This window comes from Macaca mulatta, chromosome 8 (genome assembly GCF_049350105.2).
Source record: "Macaca mulatta isolate MMU2019108-1 chromosome 8, T2T-MMU8v2.0, whole genome shotgun sequence".
Taxonomy (NCBI): domain Eukaryota; kingdom Metazoa; phylum Chordata; class Mammalia; order Primates; family Cercopithecidae; genus Macaca; species Macaca mulatta.
Window position 1 is genome coordinate 20,639,560 of NC_133413.1, and position 20,543 is coordinate 20,660,102.

The 20,543-nt window shown below is 43.2% G+C and overlaps 1 protein-coding gene across 3 annotated transcripts in view; it reads right to left on the reverse strand.

The window, feature by feature from the left end:
• Nucleotides 1-20,543, reverse strand: part of PSD3 (pleckstrin and Sec7 domain containing 3) — a 696,970-nt gene that overhangs the window by 463,344 nt on the left and 213,083 nt on the right. For 2 of the 3 annotated variants that reach the window (XM_028852423.2, XM_077943115.1), the window contains exon 1: nucleotides 15,372-15,557. The exons of the other annotated variant lie outside the window; for it this stretch is intronic. In XM_028852423.2, the coding sequence (XP_028708256.2) occupies nucleotides 15,372-15,392 (21 nt within the window). In that variant the 5' untranslated portion in view covers nucleotides 15,393-15,557. Of the gene's footprint in view, nucleotides 1-15,371; nucleotides 15,558-20,543 lie in introns of those variants that run through there. 3 annotated transcript variants of the gene reach the window in all.

Below are 20,543 nucleotides of genomic sequence, written 5' to 3' on the forward strand. Positions count from 1 at the left end.
TAGTCCCAGCTACTCGGGAGGCTGAGGCAGAAGAATCACTTGAATGTGGGAGGCAGAGGTTGCAGTGAGCCAAGGTCGCGCCACTGCACCCTAACCTGGGCGACAGACCGAGATTCCATCTCAAAAAAAAAAAAAAAAAAGAGTCCCAAAACATCTACCCTTTCTGCAAGCAGGTGAAAGCAGCCAGGCTAATATAATGGACTTTGATTTCTTTAGATGAAAGAGAAATTATGATGCAAAGTACAAAGCACTTCATAGTTGTAATGATACATAAATTCCAGGTGCAACCCATTTTCAGTGAACTTCTGGACTCAAGTACAAGACAGAAAAAATGTTTGTGTTACACTTTAGTAATTCACTCACTCAGTACATGGATATGGTGGGTTCTATTTTTATAAACCATATTTCTTAAAAACCTAAAATTATCTTCCAGGTGAAAGGAAAGCAAAATAATTTCCACAAACATTTCAGATGTAGAAATAAATTATTCAGGAAGGAAGTAACTTTGTACACAACCTAAGTGATGTGAGGCAGATAAATGCCAAAAGTGATTTTAGAACAAAATGGAAAGAATGTCCTAATGTCTCTACCTTATAATATCCCTTTTTATTTCTTAGACTGTAACAGCTTTGCTTTCGTTTCTGAAGTTATGTATATAGCAGAAATTCTTAACCACCCTCCAATTAACCAACTCCAGGATGTCTCACAGGGTGACACAAGTTACCCTGTAAGACATTCTGGCTGATGCCTATTCATGTCTGCTGCTCGCCGCTGGTAACACATAAAGAAACAGAATTAAAAAATCAGTACCTGGCGCTCAAGTCTTAAGACTACAGCAAGCTCATGAAATTCTGCCCACAAGATTGAGGTGGTGATTACCAAGATTCAGTTGTGTTTGCACCCGAATGGATTTGTGCTGGTTGTACTTGCTACCAAAATTATGTAACTTAAATATTATGTAAAACAAACATAGGCATAATGAGAGAGAGGTGTATTGCTAAATGGAATGCTTTAGAAAGAAGCCATTAAATGGTCACAAGAGAATTCTACTGACAAATTTTTTATTTTAAAACTTATTTTCCTAAATAGAGGCAAAATAAAACTTTACAAAGTATTTATAAAATAAAAATATTCATGGAGGAAATACCTCTGTATACTACACCACCCAAGTTTTTTTAAAAAATGGAATTACCATTATCTTTCTAACTCCCGTCTGAATCTTACTGAACTTTCCTCTGAATCATTACTTAATGATTTTATAAATGATAAAATTTTCTCACCGACTAATCACAGATATATTTGTTTTAGTAATGCTTCTAAAATTTTGGCTTTAATTCCTCTAGGCCTATCAAGTTCTTTTAAATCTATAAACTATATTATATTTACATAAGCTCCAGTTTTAGAATATGATATTATATTTTATTAGACTTTTTTTCCGAAGCAGGATACAGCAACATGAGAGGCCATCAACTGATATACAAGCCACACTGAGAAGGTAGGAAGAACTGCACCCAAAATGAAAACATATGACCTGGCACAGTGGCTCACACCTGTAATCCCAGCACTTTGGGAGGCCAAGATGACAGGATCCCTTCAAACCAGTGGTTTGAGACCAGCCTGGGCAAGATGTTGGGACCCCATCTCTACAAAAAATTAAAATACAAAAACAGCTAGGCATGTTAGTGTGTGCCTGTGGTCCCAGCTACCTGGGAGGCTAAGGTGGGAGGATAACTTGAACCCAGGAGTTTGAGGCTGCAGTAAGCTAGAATCATGCCCCTGCATTCTAGCCTTGCTGACAGAGCAAGGCTCTGTCCCAAAAAAAAAAAAAAAAAAAAGCGATTAAAAACCCTGATAAAATCAAAAGAATGAATGAAACAGATCTCTGAGACCATTACATCACACCAGGTGAACCCAGCCCACACCTTTATCTACTTCTATCAGAAGTCTCTGCCAGAAGGGGAAAAGCTGGAGGAAGAAATCCACAGTAACACATTACTCTTATCTTTTATGCCCTAGATTGCCATTTGCAAGAGAGCTATTAATGAAAGTCACAGACCTGAGGCTCTAAAAGCAGCCCAGGGAATGGCGAAAATTCCATGTCTCCAAAATAGGAGACGAAACCACCGTGAAGCCAATAGCAAAAAAAGTGATCAGGCCAGAAATCCTGCTGACTCAGGAAATTATATTTTGCCATCAGACGAGGCTAAATGTCAGAGCACCTATTCTGCCCGTATATTCTTAGCAGGGTTCCTGTACTTAGGTATGTAACAGCCTGTGGGGTTTAACTCATTCACTAAAGAAACATACTGAATGAGTACCCTGGGCCAAAGCACCACATATAGTCATCCCTCGGTAAAGTGGGGAAGAAGTGGGGATTGGTCATAGATTTGGGGATTCAAAGGTGCTCAAATCTCTTATATAAAGTGGTGTAATGAGGAAGAAGGAACTAAGCGCAAACTTTCTGAGTACTTGCTGCACACAAACACGGGGCTAAATGTTTCCACATGTATTATCTTTTTAAAATGACTCTTTCTGTTTTAGATAAGATCTTGCTCTGTCACCCAGACTGGAATGCAGTGATGTGATCACAACTCATGGCAGCCTTGACCTCCTAGGCTCAAGCAATCCTCCCTCCTTGGTCTTCTAAGTAGCTGGGACTACAGGCTCGTGCCACCACATCTGGCTAAATGTTTTCTTTTTTGTAGAAGTGGGGTCTCACTATATTGCCCAGGCCCATAGACTAGTTATTAGAGTAGTTCTAGGTTCATAGTAAAATCAAGCTGAAGGTGAGGAAATTTTCAATACACCTCCTGTGCCCACACGTGCACGGCTTCCCCCATTGTTATCAGCCCCCACCAGAGAGGTACATTTGTTACAGTCCATGCGCCTATGTTGACACACTGATCGTATTTAGACCTTAGTTACTGCGTCTCTGGAAGAGTGGCAGTTATCTCACTGCCTGACCCTATTGCCTGGTCTCACTGCTTGGTACAAAGGCCTTCAGAAATTCTCTGCTTTGACTGATTGGCTAACAAGTGGAGATTTCTGAACCCAAAGCATCAAATCTGTATAGGAAGAATCGAGCACATGGAAAAATCTTTGACTGCTCCAGTGTCTCGGATCTCAATGAAAGCTCCAGCTTCAGCCTTGGTGGAGGCAGCAGCCCTGGGCTCAGAGAAGGAAGGTATTCAGATAACAGGATTCAGACCTCTCAGGATGACCAAAGAGTATCTAACCATTCACCAAGGAGCAGAAGCCTCCCTATCGCTGACAGGCAGTACTTCCTGCGGTGTCCCCAGCAGCCCCCGGAAACTGTGGACAAGGCACAAGAAGACGCCTGAATATGTGAGAGCCACCGACACTGCCTTTCAGGCCGACTACCAGTGACCCTCCCCGGGTACCCTGCACTGGCTGAGGTTCACTAGACAAGGGGAGAAGGGTCAGGATTGGAGCTGAGCCCCACTCACCTCCACTAGCAGCTTGGTGCAAACACATCATCCTCTCTCACTAACTGATCACCCCGCCTTAGGACACAGAAAAGGAACAGCCCTTGAAAGCAAAATGAAACTGTTCCTTCTTAGAACTGCTAACGCTGTTGGCCAGAAAGTGACTTTGGGAGCTCATAAAGTGTATATCTCTATCTTTCAGCAAACCACACCTACATGGAACTTGTCCAGCCTAAAGACCTCCAAGGAAGGCGGGCGACAACTCCCCCATCTTCCTTGTGAGTTGCTGGTGTTCCAGGGTGTGTAACTTTCTGGTCTAAATGTAAGAGCTTGACCTGAGGCACTTACAAACACATGGTTCTTATTGTTCCTATTATCGCATTTATTTCACCTTGATGAGGTACAATTTTTAAGGAATAAGCATTTATCAACTTAGTAGTACCAGTATCTACTGAAGAGTACCATCAAGATTGGTTGTGATGGTCATGTGGCATGACTGCATGAATTCTTTACTCTCTTATATGCAGTTCTTCTATAGAAAAACACTGAAAGTTAAAAGTTGAAAACAATAAATGGTGTAGCATTTGCACATAACATATGTACATCTTCCCATATACTTAAAATCATCTCTAGATTTCCTAAAATACCTAATACAATGTAAATGCTATGTAAATAGTTGTTATACTATATGAATAATGACAAGAAACAAATGTCCAAACATGTTCAGACACAATATTTTTCTGCATATTTTGATCTGAGGTTGACTGAATGCATGATGCAGAACCCACAGAAACAGACGGCTGAGTGTATTAGAATTTTTCTCTTGGCTTCCATAAAGCACACCTGTAGGCAATCACAGTCTAGGATACAAGAAAGTCCAGTTATGCCATTTAATGGGTGTGTGACTTTAAGAAGGGCAATAATAATTCCACTTCCCACTCAGGTAAGTATAACCTACCATCCAGGTCACATTTACTGCCTACTTACTGTCTTTCTGAAACTGTCTAAGCCCCTTCCAACCACTAAATGTTAGTGAGGTATTCCATGGGACAATGATGCAGTGAGGCACAGAGATGTTAAAATAACTTGCCCAAGGTGACACAGATAGAAGCAAATCAGACTGTCCAGTTCAAGGGCACACGCCAACCGCTATGCTGCACTGCCTCCTAGTAACACAGAATATCCTTTAAGAGAAGAACAGGGCCAAGTACAATAGTACCCCTGTAGCTCCAGCTAATTGGGAGGCTGAGGCAGGAGGATTGTTTGACGCCAGGAGTTGAAGGCTGCAGTGAGCTATGATGGTGCCTGGGAGTAGTCACTGTACTCCAGCCTGGGCAACACAGCAAGACCCCGTCTTTAAAAAAATAAAAATAAAGAGCTCAGGTAAGTGAGTCTCCCCCTCCCAACTCCACACTTTTCACTCTCCTGAAATTCTTCAGGAGACCCTAATCAACCACATAAAACAAGCAAAGTGTAGAGATTATGTAAGATGTCTATTTTTCTTTCCATGCCCTTTTCTCCCCATTGAGTTTCATGGAGATCTGAGTGGCCATGGGAGGCCTCCAGAGATTCAGCAATGGTAAGAAAATATGAACACATTTTAAAAGAGGAGGGAAGAAGGAGGGAGGATTCCTCCCAAGAGAGTGGTGGCAACCTTAAAACTTGAAAATGTCTGTGAGCCTGGTTTAAATTTTTATGAACCATCTCTACCACATTGGCAGGGGGTGAGGGGGTGGGGGACTTGGGTTGTCTTGGATCAAGACCCAGTGATGAGGTAAGCAACGTAGCCAGACTGGCTTGATCAGCTCCTTGTAATCTCCCTGATGACGGATGTTTGTCAACTGGAGACCACACCCACTAAAGAGAACTAATTAAGCTCTAGGGGCAACCACTAAGGTCATCATTATTACCAGGTAAGATCAGTTTCCCAAACATTCCGATCTTAAGACTCGCATGGGGTGATTATGAAGACTGCTCCTTCAAAACCACTGTACCAGAATCTTCGGGCAGCCCTAGAAATCTGAAACCAGGTAACTCTTGATAGACAAGTTTGGGAAACACTATTTAGATCATGACATTACAGTACCTAAAAAGATCAAGAAGGGTCTTCTAGGTAGAGTGTCCTTCTTTCAAGCAATTCTCTGTCTAATCCAGGAGGAGAACACTATTTTCTATACATAAAAGTCTCCAGAGAACTGGCTTCCAAAATTTCCTTTCAGTATACATAAGAGTCTCAAGTCCTCAGAGCTTTCTGGTCCCTCTCAAATAGCTCAGGCAAAGGTTAAATCTCCATCCTTCTTCCAACCAGATATTTAAAAAACAATATTTGTTACACAAGTCATCATACATAAAGTTTTCTTAACTCACTTTGGAAAATATGTGAGGGCCCAGAACTGTGCTAAGCCCTCTGGTGCTCTGTTTAAGATAAAGAACCTCACTTATTTCGAAGGTCAGGAAGAAGAAAGAGAAAAGACAACCCACAGAAGGAGAGAAGCTATTTGCAAAGCATATATCTGATAAGAGACTTGAACCCGTAATATAAAAACAATGCTTAACATTTAACAGTACATAGACAAATAACATAATTTAAAAACAGTCAAAGGATCTGAATAGACACTTCTCCAAAGAAAATACACAGATGGCCAATGACATGGTTTGGCTGTGTCCCCACCCAAAACTCATCTTGAATTGTAACTTCCACAATTCCCATGTGTCGTGGGAGGAAGTCAATGGAAGGTAATTGAATTACAGGGGTGAGTCTTTCCAATGCTGTTCTCTTGATTGTAATGAGTCTCACGAGATCTGATGGCTTTAAAAATGGGAATTTGCCCACACAAGCTCTCTCTTTGCCTGCTGCCATACATGTAAGACATGACTTGCTCCTTCTTGCTTTCCACCGTGATTGTGAGGCCTCCCCAGCCATGTGGAACTGTAATTCCATTAAACCTCTTTCTTTTGTAAATTGCCTAGTCTCAGGAATGTCTCTATCAGCAGTGTGAAAATGGACGAATACAGCCAATAAGCACATGAAATTATATTCATCATCATTAGTCATTAGAGAAGTGAAAAGCAAAACCACAATGAGATACCACCTCACACCCACTAGAATGGCTACAAAACTTGTACGCTTGTGTTCAGAATGGCATGATTTCCAACTGTCAAAAGTGGAAACAACACATCAACTGATGAATGGATAAATAAAATGTGACCCACCTAGTCAATGGCATACTATTCAGCAGTAACAAGCAATGAAGTACTAACACATGCTACTTCAAGGATGAGCACTGAAAACATGAGAAAAAACGCCAGCTACAAAAGGCCATATTTTGTATTATTTCATTTACATGATATATGTAGAACAGCAAAATCCAGACTCAGAAAACAGGTTAGTAGTTGCCTGTTATGAGGGACAGGAGCAAGAGGGAGAGGTGGCAACTTATGAGACCGGAATTTTTGGGGGCTTTTGTTCTGTTTTGTTTTGTTTTGAGACAGGGTCTCACTCTGTCACTCAGACTAGAGCACAGTGATGCAATCACGACACACGGCAGCCTCAACCTCCTGGGCACAAGCAATCCTCCCGCCTCAGACTCCTGAGTTGCTGCAATTACAGGTACGCATCACCACGCTCAGCTAATTTTTAAATTTTTTTGCTATTAAAGGTGTCTCACTATGTTGCCCAGACTGGTCTCAAACTCCTGAGCTCAAGAGATCCTCCTACCTTGGCTTCCCAAAGTACTGAGATTACAGGTGTGAGCCACTGTGCCTGGCCTGGGCTTTGTTTTTGAAGTGATGAATATGCTCTAAAATTAACTATGGTGACGGGTGCACAACTCAATGAACATACTAAAAATCAATGAATGTACACTTTAAAGGGGTGAATGGTATAGTATGTGAATATCTCAATAAAGTTGTTTTAAAAAAGGATCTCATTTTATCTCCATGAGCCTCAATTTCATCCTCTGAAAATGGAGACACCACCTACCTTTCAATACTATAAAGGATATATAGGCCAGGCACGGTGGCTCACACAGTGGCTCCCAGCACTCTGGGAGGCTGAGGCAGGCAGATCATGAGGTCAAGAGTCTAAGACCATCCTGGCCAACATGGGGAAACCCCGTCTCTACTAAAAATACAAAAATTAGCTGCGTGTGGTGGCACATGCCTGTAATCTCAGCTACTCAGGAGGCTGAGGGAGGAGAATCACTTGAACATGGGAGGCGGAGGTTGCAGCGAGCCAAGATCGCACCATTGCACTCCAGCCTGGGTGACAAGAGCGAAACTCCATCTCAAAAAAAGTAAAAAAAGAATATATAAATACATACAGATGCACACATACGCACACTCACACATACTATGTTTCACATAGTACCTAGCCCATAATAAATACTAAATAGATGTCATTCTTTCTCCTCTTCCTATCCCCACGCTTTTGCATTTGATGTTTTTATGTTGTGTTTTTATGTTGTCTTTATGCCTTGATGTTGTTGTGTTTCCACCACAAATTACAAAACTCAAAATTAAAATGTATTTCAACAGAGGTCTAACCATGAGAATTTCACACTGCTATCCTCAAGATTACTCCTACATGGCTGACTCTGAAGAAATCCTGGAGCCTGCGAATGTGACTGTCTACCTTCCAGACTTGTCACGACAAAGTATTTGGGGATAACGAGTATGACCTTTGTCTCCGTTCCACTGCCTTATTAGAGTGTTCCTTATTTCTAACCACGGGACACAGGCACCTTCACTTACCTATCTTTAAAACTTAGCACAATCCTTGCCAATATAGATGCTATTCAGGCATTTTTCCTGTCAATTTCATCTACAGTGAAAATCAACTGGGCCTCCCAGACAGCCCTGCAGGTGTCCCCAAAACACCTTAGCTTTGATACGCAGCACTGCCCACCTGAATATTCACTGTGATGCTAGGCAGATTCAAAGAGGGCTAGAAATTAGGGAACCATCCACAGCTTGCAACAAGAAGTCGACTGCAACCGGCCGGGCCCAGTGGCTCACGCCTGTAATCCCAGCACTTTGGGAGGCTGACGGGGACAGATCACCTGAGGTCAGGAGTTCGAGACCAGCCTGGCTAACATGGCGAAACCCTGTACCCACTAAAAATACAAAACAGCCAGGCGTGGTGGTGCACACCTGTAGTCCCAGCTACTCTGGAGGCTGACGCAGGAGAATTGCTTGAGCGCATGGTAGAGGTTGCAGTGAGCCAAGATCTTGCCACTGCACTCCAGCCTTGGCGACAGAGTGAGATCCCGTCTCAAAAAAAATAAATAAATAAAGAGAGGGAGAGAAATGACAGCTCAGGACAGATAATGCCATCTATTAAAAAAGCACTTTTGGCCGGGCGCGGTGGCTCAAGCCTGTAATCCCAGCACTTTGGGAGGCCGAGACGGGCGGATCACGAGGTCAGGAGATCGAGACCATCCTGGCTAACACGGTGAAACCCCGTCTCTACTAAAAAATACAAAAATCTAGCCGGGCGAGGTGGCGGGCGCCTGTAGTCCCAGCTGCTCGGGAGGCTGAGGCAGGAGAATGGCGTAAACCCGGGAGGCGGAGCTTGCAGTGAGCTGAGATCCGGCCACTGCAGTCCAGCCTGGGCAACAGAGCAAGACTCCGTCTCAAAAAAAAAAAAAAAAAAAAAAAGCACTTTTGCTGTAAAGTAGCACTGTCTCATATAATAGTTACCAGTTGCCTGAAACTATTTAAATTATTGAAATTAAATAAAATTTAAAATTCAGTTCTTAAATCTCACTAGCCACATTTCACATGCTTAGTAGCCACATGTAGCTACTGACTATCTTATTGGACAGGGCAAATATGGGACATTTCCATCATAGTAAAAGCTCTATTGAACAATGCTGATTCAGGCAATAACTGCATCGATTCTACCAAGTTCACAAGTTCTGAGTTCCTAGGTACTGCAGTTTCAGTATTTGCTGATTGTGAAGTTTGACTCACACTAGTATGATCCAAGTGAGGTTTGCCAAGGTCAGTGGACAAGGTTTTTTGGAGCGTACACTGAGCTCAGCACATGGTAAGCATTTAATATTTGCTGAAAGAACAAATGAATAGCATAATAATATCTGTACTTCAGTCTCTGCCTTGATACTTTCAGATATTAGCTCATGGAAGGCAATGGTTAACTTTTCTTCAAGGGAGATTTTTTATTTTTATTTTTGAGAGGGAGTCTCGCTCTGTTGCCCAGGCTGGAGTGCAACGGCACGATCTCAGCTCACTGCAACCTCCGCCTCCTGGGTTCAAGCGATTCTCCTGCCTCAGCTTCCCAAGTAGCTGGGATTACAGGCACCTGCCACCATGCCCAGCTAATTTTTGTATTTTTAGTAAAGACAGGGCTTCACCGTGATGGCCAGGCTGGTCTCGAACTCCACTAACCTCAGGTTATCCGCCCGCCTTGGGCTCCCAAAGTGCTGGGATTACAGGCGTGAGCCACGGCACCCGGCCAAGGGAGATTTTTATAGAGAGAAATAAGCATCAGTAGGTGGGGAAGGCGGCTCTCAGACCTTTTGTAGCCACTAGAAATGAATCGGCAAAACATCAAAATCTGCCCAAAAGGAACTCTGATATTCAAACAAAGTTTCAGACTCAAGAAATATCTTGCTTCTTGAAACACTCACTACTTGCACCTTGTAGGGACATGAAGGCAGAGCCAGAGGAGACACTCTGGAAGATCACAAAGCCTGCTGTCAATTTCTCAGCATTTTCCCAATATAACTTTGCCAGAAAATAATACAGTCACAAAGACAGCAACCATCTAATGGCATCGTCTGTGCCATCACTCTTAAACCTAAATTTCCCCTCTCCCAGTGTCCTATGACTCAATCTAAAACTGTGCCTATCAAATAACTTCTTGGAAAGTACATTTTTGAAAATCTACATTCAAAAAAGCATGTGAGTTTCCATATACAGAGAAAAGCAGTTCCACTGGCCCGTAACCAGTAATCTCCTAGAGGCCAAACAAAAGAAGCTATAGCTGCTTCCATTTCAATTTTCTACTTCTCTTGTCCACAGACCAAATAGGCATAAGAAAACCAAGCTGCTCCATTTCTATAATTCACTTTTTCTTAGCAAAGGTCTGAGAACAGAAGGCCAGGGAAACAGGGAGCAGCTGCCGCCTGATCTTATGAATGCCCTGGGCTCATTCCCCATCCTCCTCCTTATTGTTTCAAGCTCCTTTTCTCAACAACCTCTAAGCCCCAGCTCATGGGAAGAAATAACAAGGAAAAGCAGTCTTCTCTGTGTCAACACCCACTGTGGTTGAAGCCTCGAGATCACTTCTCTAAGGTGATGCAATTAGAAATTAAAGTAGGTGAGCCTTACGTTCCATTTTAATTTGTTCATCTGCTTTATTGTGAATTCCAGTTAATGACATATAACTACGTGGAACTCCTCACATGTGGTCCTATAGCGATCCTTTTAGACACCCCAGGGGTTTTGTTGTTGTTGTTGTTTAATTACACCATTTCTATCTCTTGAGCCAAACAACAAATCTGGTCCCACTATGAAGCCAACAAATGTATAAAATAATGGTTGATGATGAATTAGTCATCCAATATTCAGATTCCAAGACTCAAAGAATCTAAATATTAGAGCCAAAGAGCTCAGTTTCTGCAACACACAGTGCTAACTTTCAGACATAAAAACAGAACAGTGTTAAGAAACTTGGACGACCTGAGTTTAAAGTCTCAGCTCTGCCAGTTACTCACTGTGGGATCTTGAGTAGGTTAACCTCTCCCGACTTCAGAATGGAGATAATGACAGTACTGACCTCATGGGCTGTCATGGGGACTAAGGGAGACAACCCAAGTAAGAACTCAATAAATATTAGCTGTGATTGTAAAAATGCCTCATGCCTGGAAAATATCACTTAAAACAAGCATCTTCCAAAAGTTAGGACTTGGCCGGGCATGGTGGCTCATGCCTGTAATCCCAGCACTTTGGGAGGCCAAGGAAGGCAGATCACCTGAGCTCAGGAGTTCGAGACCAGCCTGGGCAACATGATGAAACCCCGTCTCTACTAAAAATACAAACATTAAGCTGGGCACGGTAGCGTGTATCTGTGGTCCCAGCCACTCAGGAGGCTGAGACCAGAGAAGCGTTTGAGCCTGAGAGGCAGAGGTTGCAGTGAGCTGAGATCGCACCGTTGCACTCCAGCCTCCGTGACAGAGTGAGATCTTGTGTCAACAACAACAACAAACAAAATCAGGACTTAACAGGAAACTTAAAAGAAAAGGCTGCTTTCTCAGAAGATCCACATGAAAATACTATGTAAGAAAAGAACACCAGCCTAGGTCAAAATGTTAATTTTCCCAGTTATCCTAAATCCCTAACTCCAATAATAATCTTTTAAAAATGTCCTTCAACATGTATAAATTATTCTGATTCATCTCACTGATGTATACTCAGAGGAAAGGGAATTTCAAACTGTATGGCTGTTTGCTGCAAAGTAAGCCTCAAGGAGTGAATGGTCTTCCATGGCCACAGCCTGGCTCGGACATGCAGGAAGGGGAGAAGAGCGGGCGGATCCCTCACACCACAGGTGTCACCAAGAGAGAAAATGCTCTGCCACCTCTGTGCCCTGAAGTGTCAACAAAGTCCCTGCCCACTAGGCACCAACTGGGCCCAAGTTTGTTGACCTTCTGGGTGCAGTGAAAAACATTTCTTTTGGTAGGGCAAACAAGCACTGCAGGGACATGTGCTATTTTTATACAAATAAGATACCACAAGCAAAGATTCATTATTAATGTTATGAGTTATGCCTTATTTTCAAATGAGGCATGGACATTTGGTAATTTGGAATTAAGAATAACTTGTTAACTACATGCTGCAAATTATCCTTTTTCTCCATTGTAAATTGCAACGGTCACTACAACACTACTTAATTTGGAGCTTGTGAAAAATGTCCTTGAAAGATGGTCAAAGTAATTCAGAAACACTCTTTGAAAAAATAATGCCACCACTTAAATTCTTTCCAGCAAATCTCTAAGTCTGCATACAACATCACAAACAACACAAGCTGTCAAGATATGGGCACTCCGAACAAACGCTCTGGAGAATTTCACATGGATCCTGTACTCTCCTAAATGAAAGCCAGGCTGGTTTAACTGTAAAAGAACTAGGAAGAACTGAGAGGCAATATTCAAAGTGAAAACACTTCCACCCTTAGCAAAGGGAAGTCAAGGACCTCTGTGCTTGGCCCAGATGGTCCGGGAAGAACCCCTAAATGGTGAGAATCACAACAGCAGTAATTCAAGGTCAGACTAGACCCCCAGCCTCCTATAAGCCTGATTCACATACTAAACTCCACAGATTTTGGTCACCAGATTATTTTTTTACAGTCTGACTCAACCTCAGTCATGTCAGAATTCATTTCCAAAAATTGGAAACGATCACTATCCAAAACTCACCTCCCAATCCAACCCAAACCCAAAGACATGCTCTTTTCGTAATGTCCAAATGACGTTACCCCATGTAAACCTCAAACAAACCAGTCTTGAAGCCAAAGCAGATACACATTTTAATATTCGCATGGTTTTGCCTCAGCATCTCTTAACCAAGACTGCAATTAACCCATCACCACATTGGTGTCTTAGTTTTTGAATAATGCATGACACATCACTCCTGAATTTCTATAAAAGAAAAAAAAAATCACCTCCAAAAGTAGTAGTACCATGGACATGTTTTTTTCAATGTAATGCCATGCTAAATTCCACTCAAATAATTTTCCATCGGGGTTGGCAAACAAGTATGTAAATATCAAGATTTTAGAAAGAGGGCAGAGCCATTGATAGAAAGTACCTCTAAATTTTTCTTTTTCAATGAGCTAATTTCATCTTATTTCATTTTTTTATTTCCAAATCCCCAAGATTTACTAGCCTTTAAGAATTTCCAAGATTACCAAATTTTTTAAATTGCTAGCATCTAATTAAAAGCAGAATTCAATTGCTTAAGTGCAATGTACATAATAAGGTATATATTATTCTTTGGTCACAAATGAAATGAACAGTGTCAACAAAACTTTTTTTTAAAGAAAACACACATTAAGATTGGCAAATCAAGCTTCTTATGCTCACATTAAAAAAAAAAAAATTCAACCATGGAATTTTGCCTTAATAAGGTTATTTTAGCTTTGTAGTTGTAATCACTCTCTCACATTCAATGGCCAGGATAAGAGTGCTGATCCATTCACAGAACACACAAACAGATATTTAGAATGTGAAATTAAGAGTACATCACTGAATAAGTAATACATAAAACGTGTCTAGGCGTAGAAACATCAAATGGTAGGGCTAGAAGGCTCTGAAAGAGCATCTACCTAATCCCCTCACCCTTCCAGGAAACTGTAACGACAGAGGTTAAATAATTTGCCCAAGACTGTGGCAAAAACGCACCCAGTCAGTGGCAAAGCCTCTAAGCTAGGTGTCCTACCTACTGATCCAAGTCTCTTCCTTGATACCACTCTACTCCTGTTGGTACAAACAGCTTCTATTAATGAAATGTCTAACAAGACAAATCACTTGTGGATGGATATAAAAAAGTTGTGGAAGGACATCCAGTCAGCCACTAAAAACTGGTTGAAAAGGTGCTAATTTATTCTGCATTTGCTTTACTGGTGATGTTAAGCATGTTGCACTTTCAACTGCTGAAGAGGAATTTCATGACTTTTTTAAAAGAAAATCTCTCGGTTTGTAAATACTCTCAGAAAAGAAAGGATCATTTCTTGGAAAAGGGTAGAAAGTGAATTTCCTTTCCTTCAGCAGGGAACATCCTTTCCCTCACATCTCACAAAAATCCAACCAACCCCTCCCTTTCAAGGTCCAGCATAACTGCCAGCTTCTCTCTGAGAACTTCCAAGCCCGGAGGCCAGAAGCTTCCTCTGAGATCCTCCATGGTAGCCTACGCATAAGTCTCTCCTAGGCAAGCTCTCAAGCACGCTCCTTGAAAGCAGAAATCCTATCCTGCTCACCTGGTTACCGGGCTTTGCAAAATCCTTTGCACATACTCAATTACAACGAATGCATTGAGGCATTTGTCGCCAGAATCCCACTTACAGTAATTTTCCAGATCTCCGTCTTCCCTACACCAACACCTGGACCCACTCAAGAGTTATTCTGGAGCGGAAATCCTGGATCCCACTGTCGGGAGAACCAGTGTCTAGAAAATGCAATCGTGGTGCCCACTCCATTCTCTGCCTAGTGGGCGTTTAACATCCTTTGACATAGAGGGGAATGGCAAAACGAAACATTTATTATTTAGATCACCAACAACATTCTAAACCCACGTTCTCTAATAGGTGTTAATGTGTTTTAAAAAAAAAATCAGAACATCTTTCGCCAGAACTGAAAGCTGAAAACAGCGGATAAAGTTAAATGCATGTAAAACAGAATGACTTAAACATCTGTAAAAGCTCCTGGGAATTGCACCGAATAATCTTCCCTTGTCTGTTTGCTCGCTCAATTCAAGTTTGTTTAGTTTAGGTTTTGTTTTCTCGTGTGTGTTTGTTTTTTTGTTTTTTGTTTTTTTTTTTTCTGACAGAAACGTGATAGTCCCTAAATACAAGCTGACTGGGCAGAGGAAGGTCGACATATGAGGTCCTCTTTCATGCTGCCTTCTTTTGATAGCTTTTCTCCCACGTCTGAGGTTTTCAAAGCAGAGGGATGAACTAAAACCCCTAAACCTTAAGACCACAAAGTTGACCCTGCTGGGCTCCTAACAAACACAAAGCAAGCAAGCGCGAAGAGGAAAATCGTACCCAGCACCTATCGAGACAGCAGACACCCAGGTGGCCCCGGGATCCTGGGGGACAGAGCGGCGACAAAGCAACACAAACCCCACGTCGGACAGCGGAGCCGCGTGCGCCCCCCGCGCCCGCGCCCCGGCCCCGGAGCTCACCGCGGCGCTCCTTCCTTCCATCTTCCATCGCCCGCCCGCCTGCGCGCCGAAACCGCCGCCGGGCGCTCTGGGGCCGCAGCCTCAGGGCGCGAGTGCCGGCGGCCAGCGCCGCGTGCTCTTTGTTGGGCTCCCGGGACGGCCGAGCGGCGGCAGCCCGCGCGCACCCTGGCGGAGGCTGGCGAGGCTGCGAGCCCGCGGCGGTCGCCCGCCCGGCCCCCAGTAACGTCAAAGCGAAGGCGGCGCGGGCGGGGCCGGTGGTGGCGGGCCCGGGGGGGCGGAGGGCGGAGGGCGGAGAGGCGGGGCCGGCGCCTCGGGGAGGGGGAGGGGGCAGGGCCTCCGGGGCGGAGGCGGTGTCTCCAGGGTAGGGCGGGGCCTCCGGGGGAGGCTGGAGGCGACCCCGACCCTCGCAGTGCAGCCCTGGATCGGCCTGGACCCTCCGCTGCCTCCCGCAGCCGCGCGCCCGCCCTGGGCCCGGCCTCCACCCCGCGAGCGGAAACCTGCCTGTTGCTTTGTCTTCTTCCTTCACAGTTTTCCCACCCTGAGAAAAGTGAGAGGTGCTTTCCCTGGTGTTTCCTCTCAGGAAGGGCCGTGTGACTGGAGCCGCGAGTTGGGCGCCGTCTCGCCGGGGCCCTGGAGGTACGCGGGCTTCGGGACACGCACCTAGGCGTCCCTCGGGGTCCCGGCCTCTCTGACCCGGCTCCCCCGGCACCGAGCCTCGGCCGGAGCCTTTAGTCTCGGGGACCTGTCGAGCCCTGAAAGGTCCATTTCCCCCTGAGGCGAGTCCCCCCAGGCGCCCCACAGCCTGGCCTCGGGACTGTGCCCACCGACAGTGCGTGCGCTGGGAGAGGTCACTTAAAACTACATTTTCGATCATTAGTGCCGCGGACCCGCACCTTTTTTCCTCCGTCCTTTGATCTGGGCCACAGAGGCAAGGGCTGGAACGGCGCCCTCCCCTGGTAGAGGGACGGAGAGACCTCAAATCCGCCCTCTTTACCTCCTGGGAGGTCCGTTCAGTGGATCCAAGCACCTGGAGGCGGAAACTGTGTGGCCGGCTACAGGGTGGTCCCGTGTATGTGTTACCGCCTTATTGTTCCAAAGAACAGTCTTTTTCAAGTGACAGGTAGAAGATGCCCCAATAACAAGAAGTGACTGACTTGGCCAAGCTTAGAGATGGGAGTGGAGTCAGGTTCCCTGGTGACCCCACGATCCCACCCACCACGTCAGCATGGGCTGCCCAGTGAGCATAGCTGAGATGCACCAAGGCCACGAGTCACCCACTTTGCCTTGGCTGCCCCATCTGAATCTATCAAAGGCAGCTCTGGACACCCACCAGAGGAACCAGCATGAGGGAGTATATGCATTTATACAAATTCACTCCAACTTCAGAAACACGTCCACAGCTCGTGCTCCCCCTGCCAGAGCAGCAGTGTGAGCAGATGTGTAGGTTTGGAAGCACCCCAGTCACTTGGGCATTGATATGGTTTGGCTGTGTCCCCACCCAAATCTCATCTTGAATTGTAACTCCCACAGTCCCCAGTTGTGTGGGAGGAACTCTGTGGGAGGTGATTGGATTATGGGGGCGGGTCTTTCCTGGGCTCTTCTCGTGATAGTGAATGAGTCTCACGAGATCTGAAGATTTTAAAAATGGGAGAGCTTGCTCCACAAGCTTTCTCTTTGCCTACTGCCATCCCCGTAGGATGTGACTTGCTCCTCCTTGCCTTACGCCATGATTGTGAGACCTCCCAACCATGTGGAACTGTAAGTCCAATAAACCTCTTTCATTTGAAGATTGCCCAGTTTCTGGTATGTCTTTATCAGCAGTGTGAAAATGGACTAATACAGGCATATTTCTCGTTTGTGATCTCCCTTTACCCTTGCGTACATACCCTACAGACAGTCCCGGTGTGCCTATTCCCAATCAACTCCTGCCTTCCTTGAACCTTGAGGTCTGATGGTTTTGTCGGCAAAGCATCAAAAGTAAGACCGAGTACAGAATGTAGTTGCTCCCCTGCGGCTTGACCACTGGCCTACTGGCCTTTACCTGGGAAATTAACCAACTCATAAACAAAAAAAATAACTAATCATATAGGAGGCAGGGTGGACATAGATTTACGTGATATTTCTAGTTAAGGGACTTGGGCATAGACACCTATAATCTAAGGCTCTGTTTCCTCATTTATAAAATTGGGTTAATAATGCCTTACAGAAGTGTTATTAGCATGATAAATTATGGAAAGCTCCTGGCTTATAGTGAATGTTCAATAAAGGAGCATTTCAACAGCTAAGCCACAGAAATGTGTTTCCCATTTTCATTGCAAAGGGAATTTTTAATTGGTTTTATCCCTGAAGCTAAAATATTTTAAAATTGTACCTATAAAGCTGATCACATGTATTAAATAATCATTCATTCGTCCTGTTATAAATCAAGGTAAAATGATTAGGGGTTCTGATCATCATAAATTAGCCAGTGTTACCACTACTAAGGCAATGAAGCCTAAAGCAAATCAAATAAACATTGACATTTCGTTTTGCCAGCGTGTATTTTGTGTGTAAATATTTTGTTAGGCTTTTGGAAATATTAAAAATGAAGTAAGAATCACCATTTCTGCTACCATAGCCTCCAGTGCTCAAGTTCAGTGTGAGAATACACAAGCTCCCGCCTTGGTAAAAAGAGAAAGGAGGCATGCAGACCACCTAGGCATGGGCTAGTGTATATTTATTTACCCAATAACATATCCCTCCCCCACCTCTTCCCATGAGCCCTAATGTATGTGGTGTGGAAAGAAAGACTATATAGCAGGCAAGACATTATATACTTCAGGTCAAAAGAAGATACGAAAAGGAAGATGAAATTCCATCGTGTATTATTCATGCATACAGTTAATCCTTCTTATTTCTGAAGTTCACTGAAAAGCCCAGATTATGGAATATTTATTTTTTTAGTACAACGTGAATGTTTCTTTAGAATGACAAAAATCTCAAATACAAATTTCTAAGAGTTGACAAATCCCACAAACATTACCAAATCCAGAAAAATCACACAATAGTTTTATCTACTGCCCTCATAATATTTTCTATTATTAAACTTCCTAAAACACTTCAGTAATATTTGTCTTCACCTGTTTTCTGCTGCTATAAGAGAATACCACAGACTAGGTAATTAATAAAGAAAAGAAATGAATCTCTCACAGTTCTGGAGGCTGGAAGTCCAAGAGCACAGCAACAGCACATGGCGAGGGTGGTTCCATGGTGGAAAGCATCACATAGCAACCAAGCACAAGAGATGGGAAGCAAATGGGGTCCAGACTTATCCTTTTGTCAAAAGCCTGCTCTCTGGATAACTAACTTACTCTCTCAATAACAGCATTCATGAGAGCAGAGCCCTTATGACCCAATCACCTCTTACTCCTGTTACAATGGCAATTAAATTTCAACAAGAATGTTGGCAGGGACATTCAAGCTATAGCTATACTTTTTCTTCAAGTGTTTTGGCTACATACTCTTTATTTATTTATTTATTTATTTTTGAGACAGTATCTCACTCCATTGCCCAGGCTGGAGTACAGTGGTGCAATCACAGCTCAATGCAGCTTCTATCTCCCAGACTCAAGTAATTCGCCCACCTCAGCCACCCAACTAGCTGGGACTACAAGCACCACCACCAGTCCTGGCTAACTTTTCATTTATTTATGGTAGAGATGGGGTCTCCCTATATGGCTAGGCTAGTGTCCAACTCCTGGGCTCAAAGTCCTTCTGCCTCAGCCTCCCAAAGTGCTGGGATTACAGGCAGGAGCCACCATGCCCAGCTTAGCTACATACTCTTGATCATCTCATTGGAAAGGTTTTTTTTAAACAGCTTTATCAAGATCCAGTTCACATACTACAAACTCACCCATTTAAAGGGTACAAATCAATGTGTTTTAGCATATTCACATCACAGAGTTGTGCAATCATCACCAGAGTCAAGTCTGGAAATTTTTCATCATCCCCTAAAAAACCTATCCCCATTGGCATTCGCTCCTCTTTTCCCTCCAAACCCCTCAGTCCCTGGCAAACACTAATTTACTTTCTGTTTCTACAGATTTGCCTATTCTGGACATTTCATATAAATGGAATCATAGAATATGTGGTCTTTGTGACTGACTTCTTGCACTTATCATGTTTTCAATGCTTATCCATATTGTAGCATATATCAGAACTTCATTTTTTATTGCTAAATAATATTCCATTGTTTGGATAGGCCACATTTTATTGATCCCTTTATGAGTTGATAGACATTTCAGTTGTTTCTACTTTTTGGCTGTTAGGAATAACACTACTACAGAAATTTATGTACAAGTTTTCATGTAGATGTTATGTTTCCATTTCTCTTTTCAGTTCTACCTAGAGTAGAATTTGTGGGTTATATCATAACTGTATGTTTAACTTTACTTCCAAACTGTTTTCCACAGTGGCTGCACCACCACACACTCCTACCAGCAATGTATGAAGGTTCTAATTTCTCCACATCCTCACCCATACTGATTATTGTTTTTGTGTTTGATTACAGCCAGCTTAGTGGGTGTGAAATGGTAGATTGATTCTGTAACATTTTCTATGGGTTGAATAGATAGCCCAGTCTTTTCTCTAGCATGGTTGATCACAATTTTGTTATTGACATTTCAGAAAAGTCCCATCCTCACATTTATTACTGATAATAACATCTGCACTTTTAATATGTTTTCAAATTTTGGAAGACCTCTCAAGTTTCTTTCATATATAACTGTAGGATTTCAGCGCATTTCAAGTTTCTTCATGCAATGATTAATATTAAATGCTCTTTTTTTAAAAAAAAATGAGGCATAAGGGATCTTTCTAAGATGATACAAGTGTTCTATTTGGGTGATGTTACATTTGTCAAAACTCATAGAATTTTACACTTAAAACCTGTGCATTGCTCGTATATAAATTTTACCTCAGTAAAAGAAAAAACCTAAAGTTGTGAATCAAGAGAAATGTTCCAATAGTCAATTCATTGTTTTAGACTGAAAGCTTAAGAGATACGTAAATGTGTGTGTGCATGAAAGCATGCAGGCACTAATAAATCTGAAGCTGAGAACATCTTGCAAGAGGTAGAAGTGGAGAGCCACTTGGAATTTGGGGATTAAAGATAGAGGTGTTGATCCAAAACCA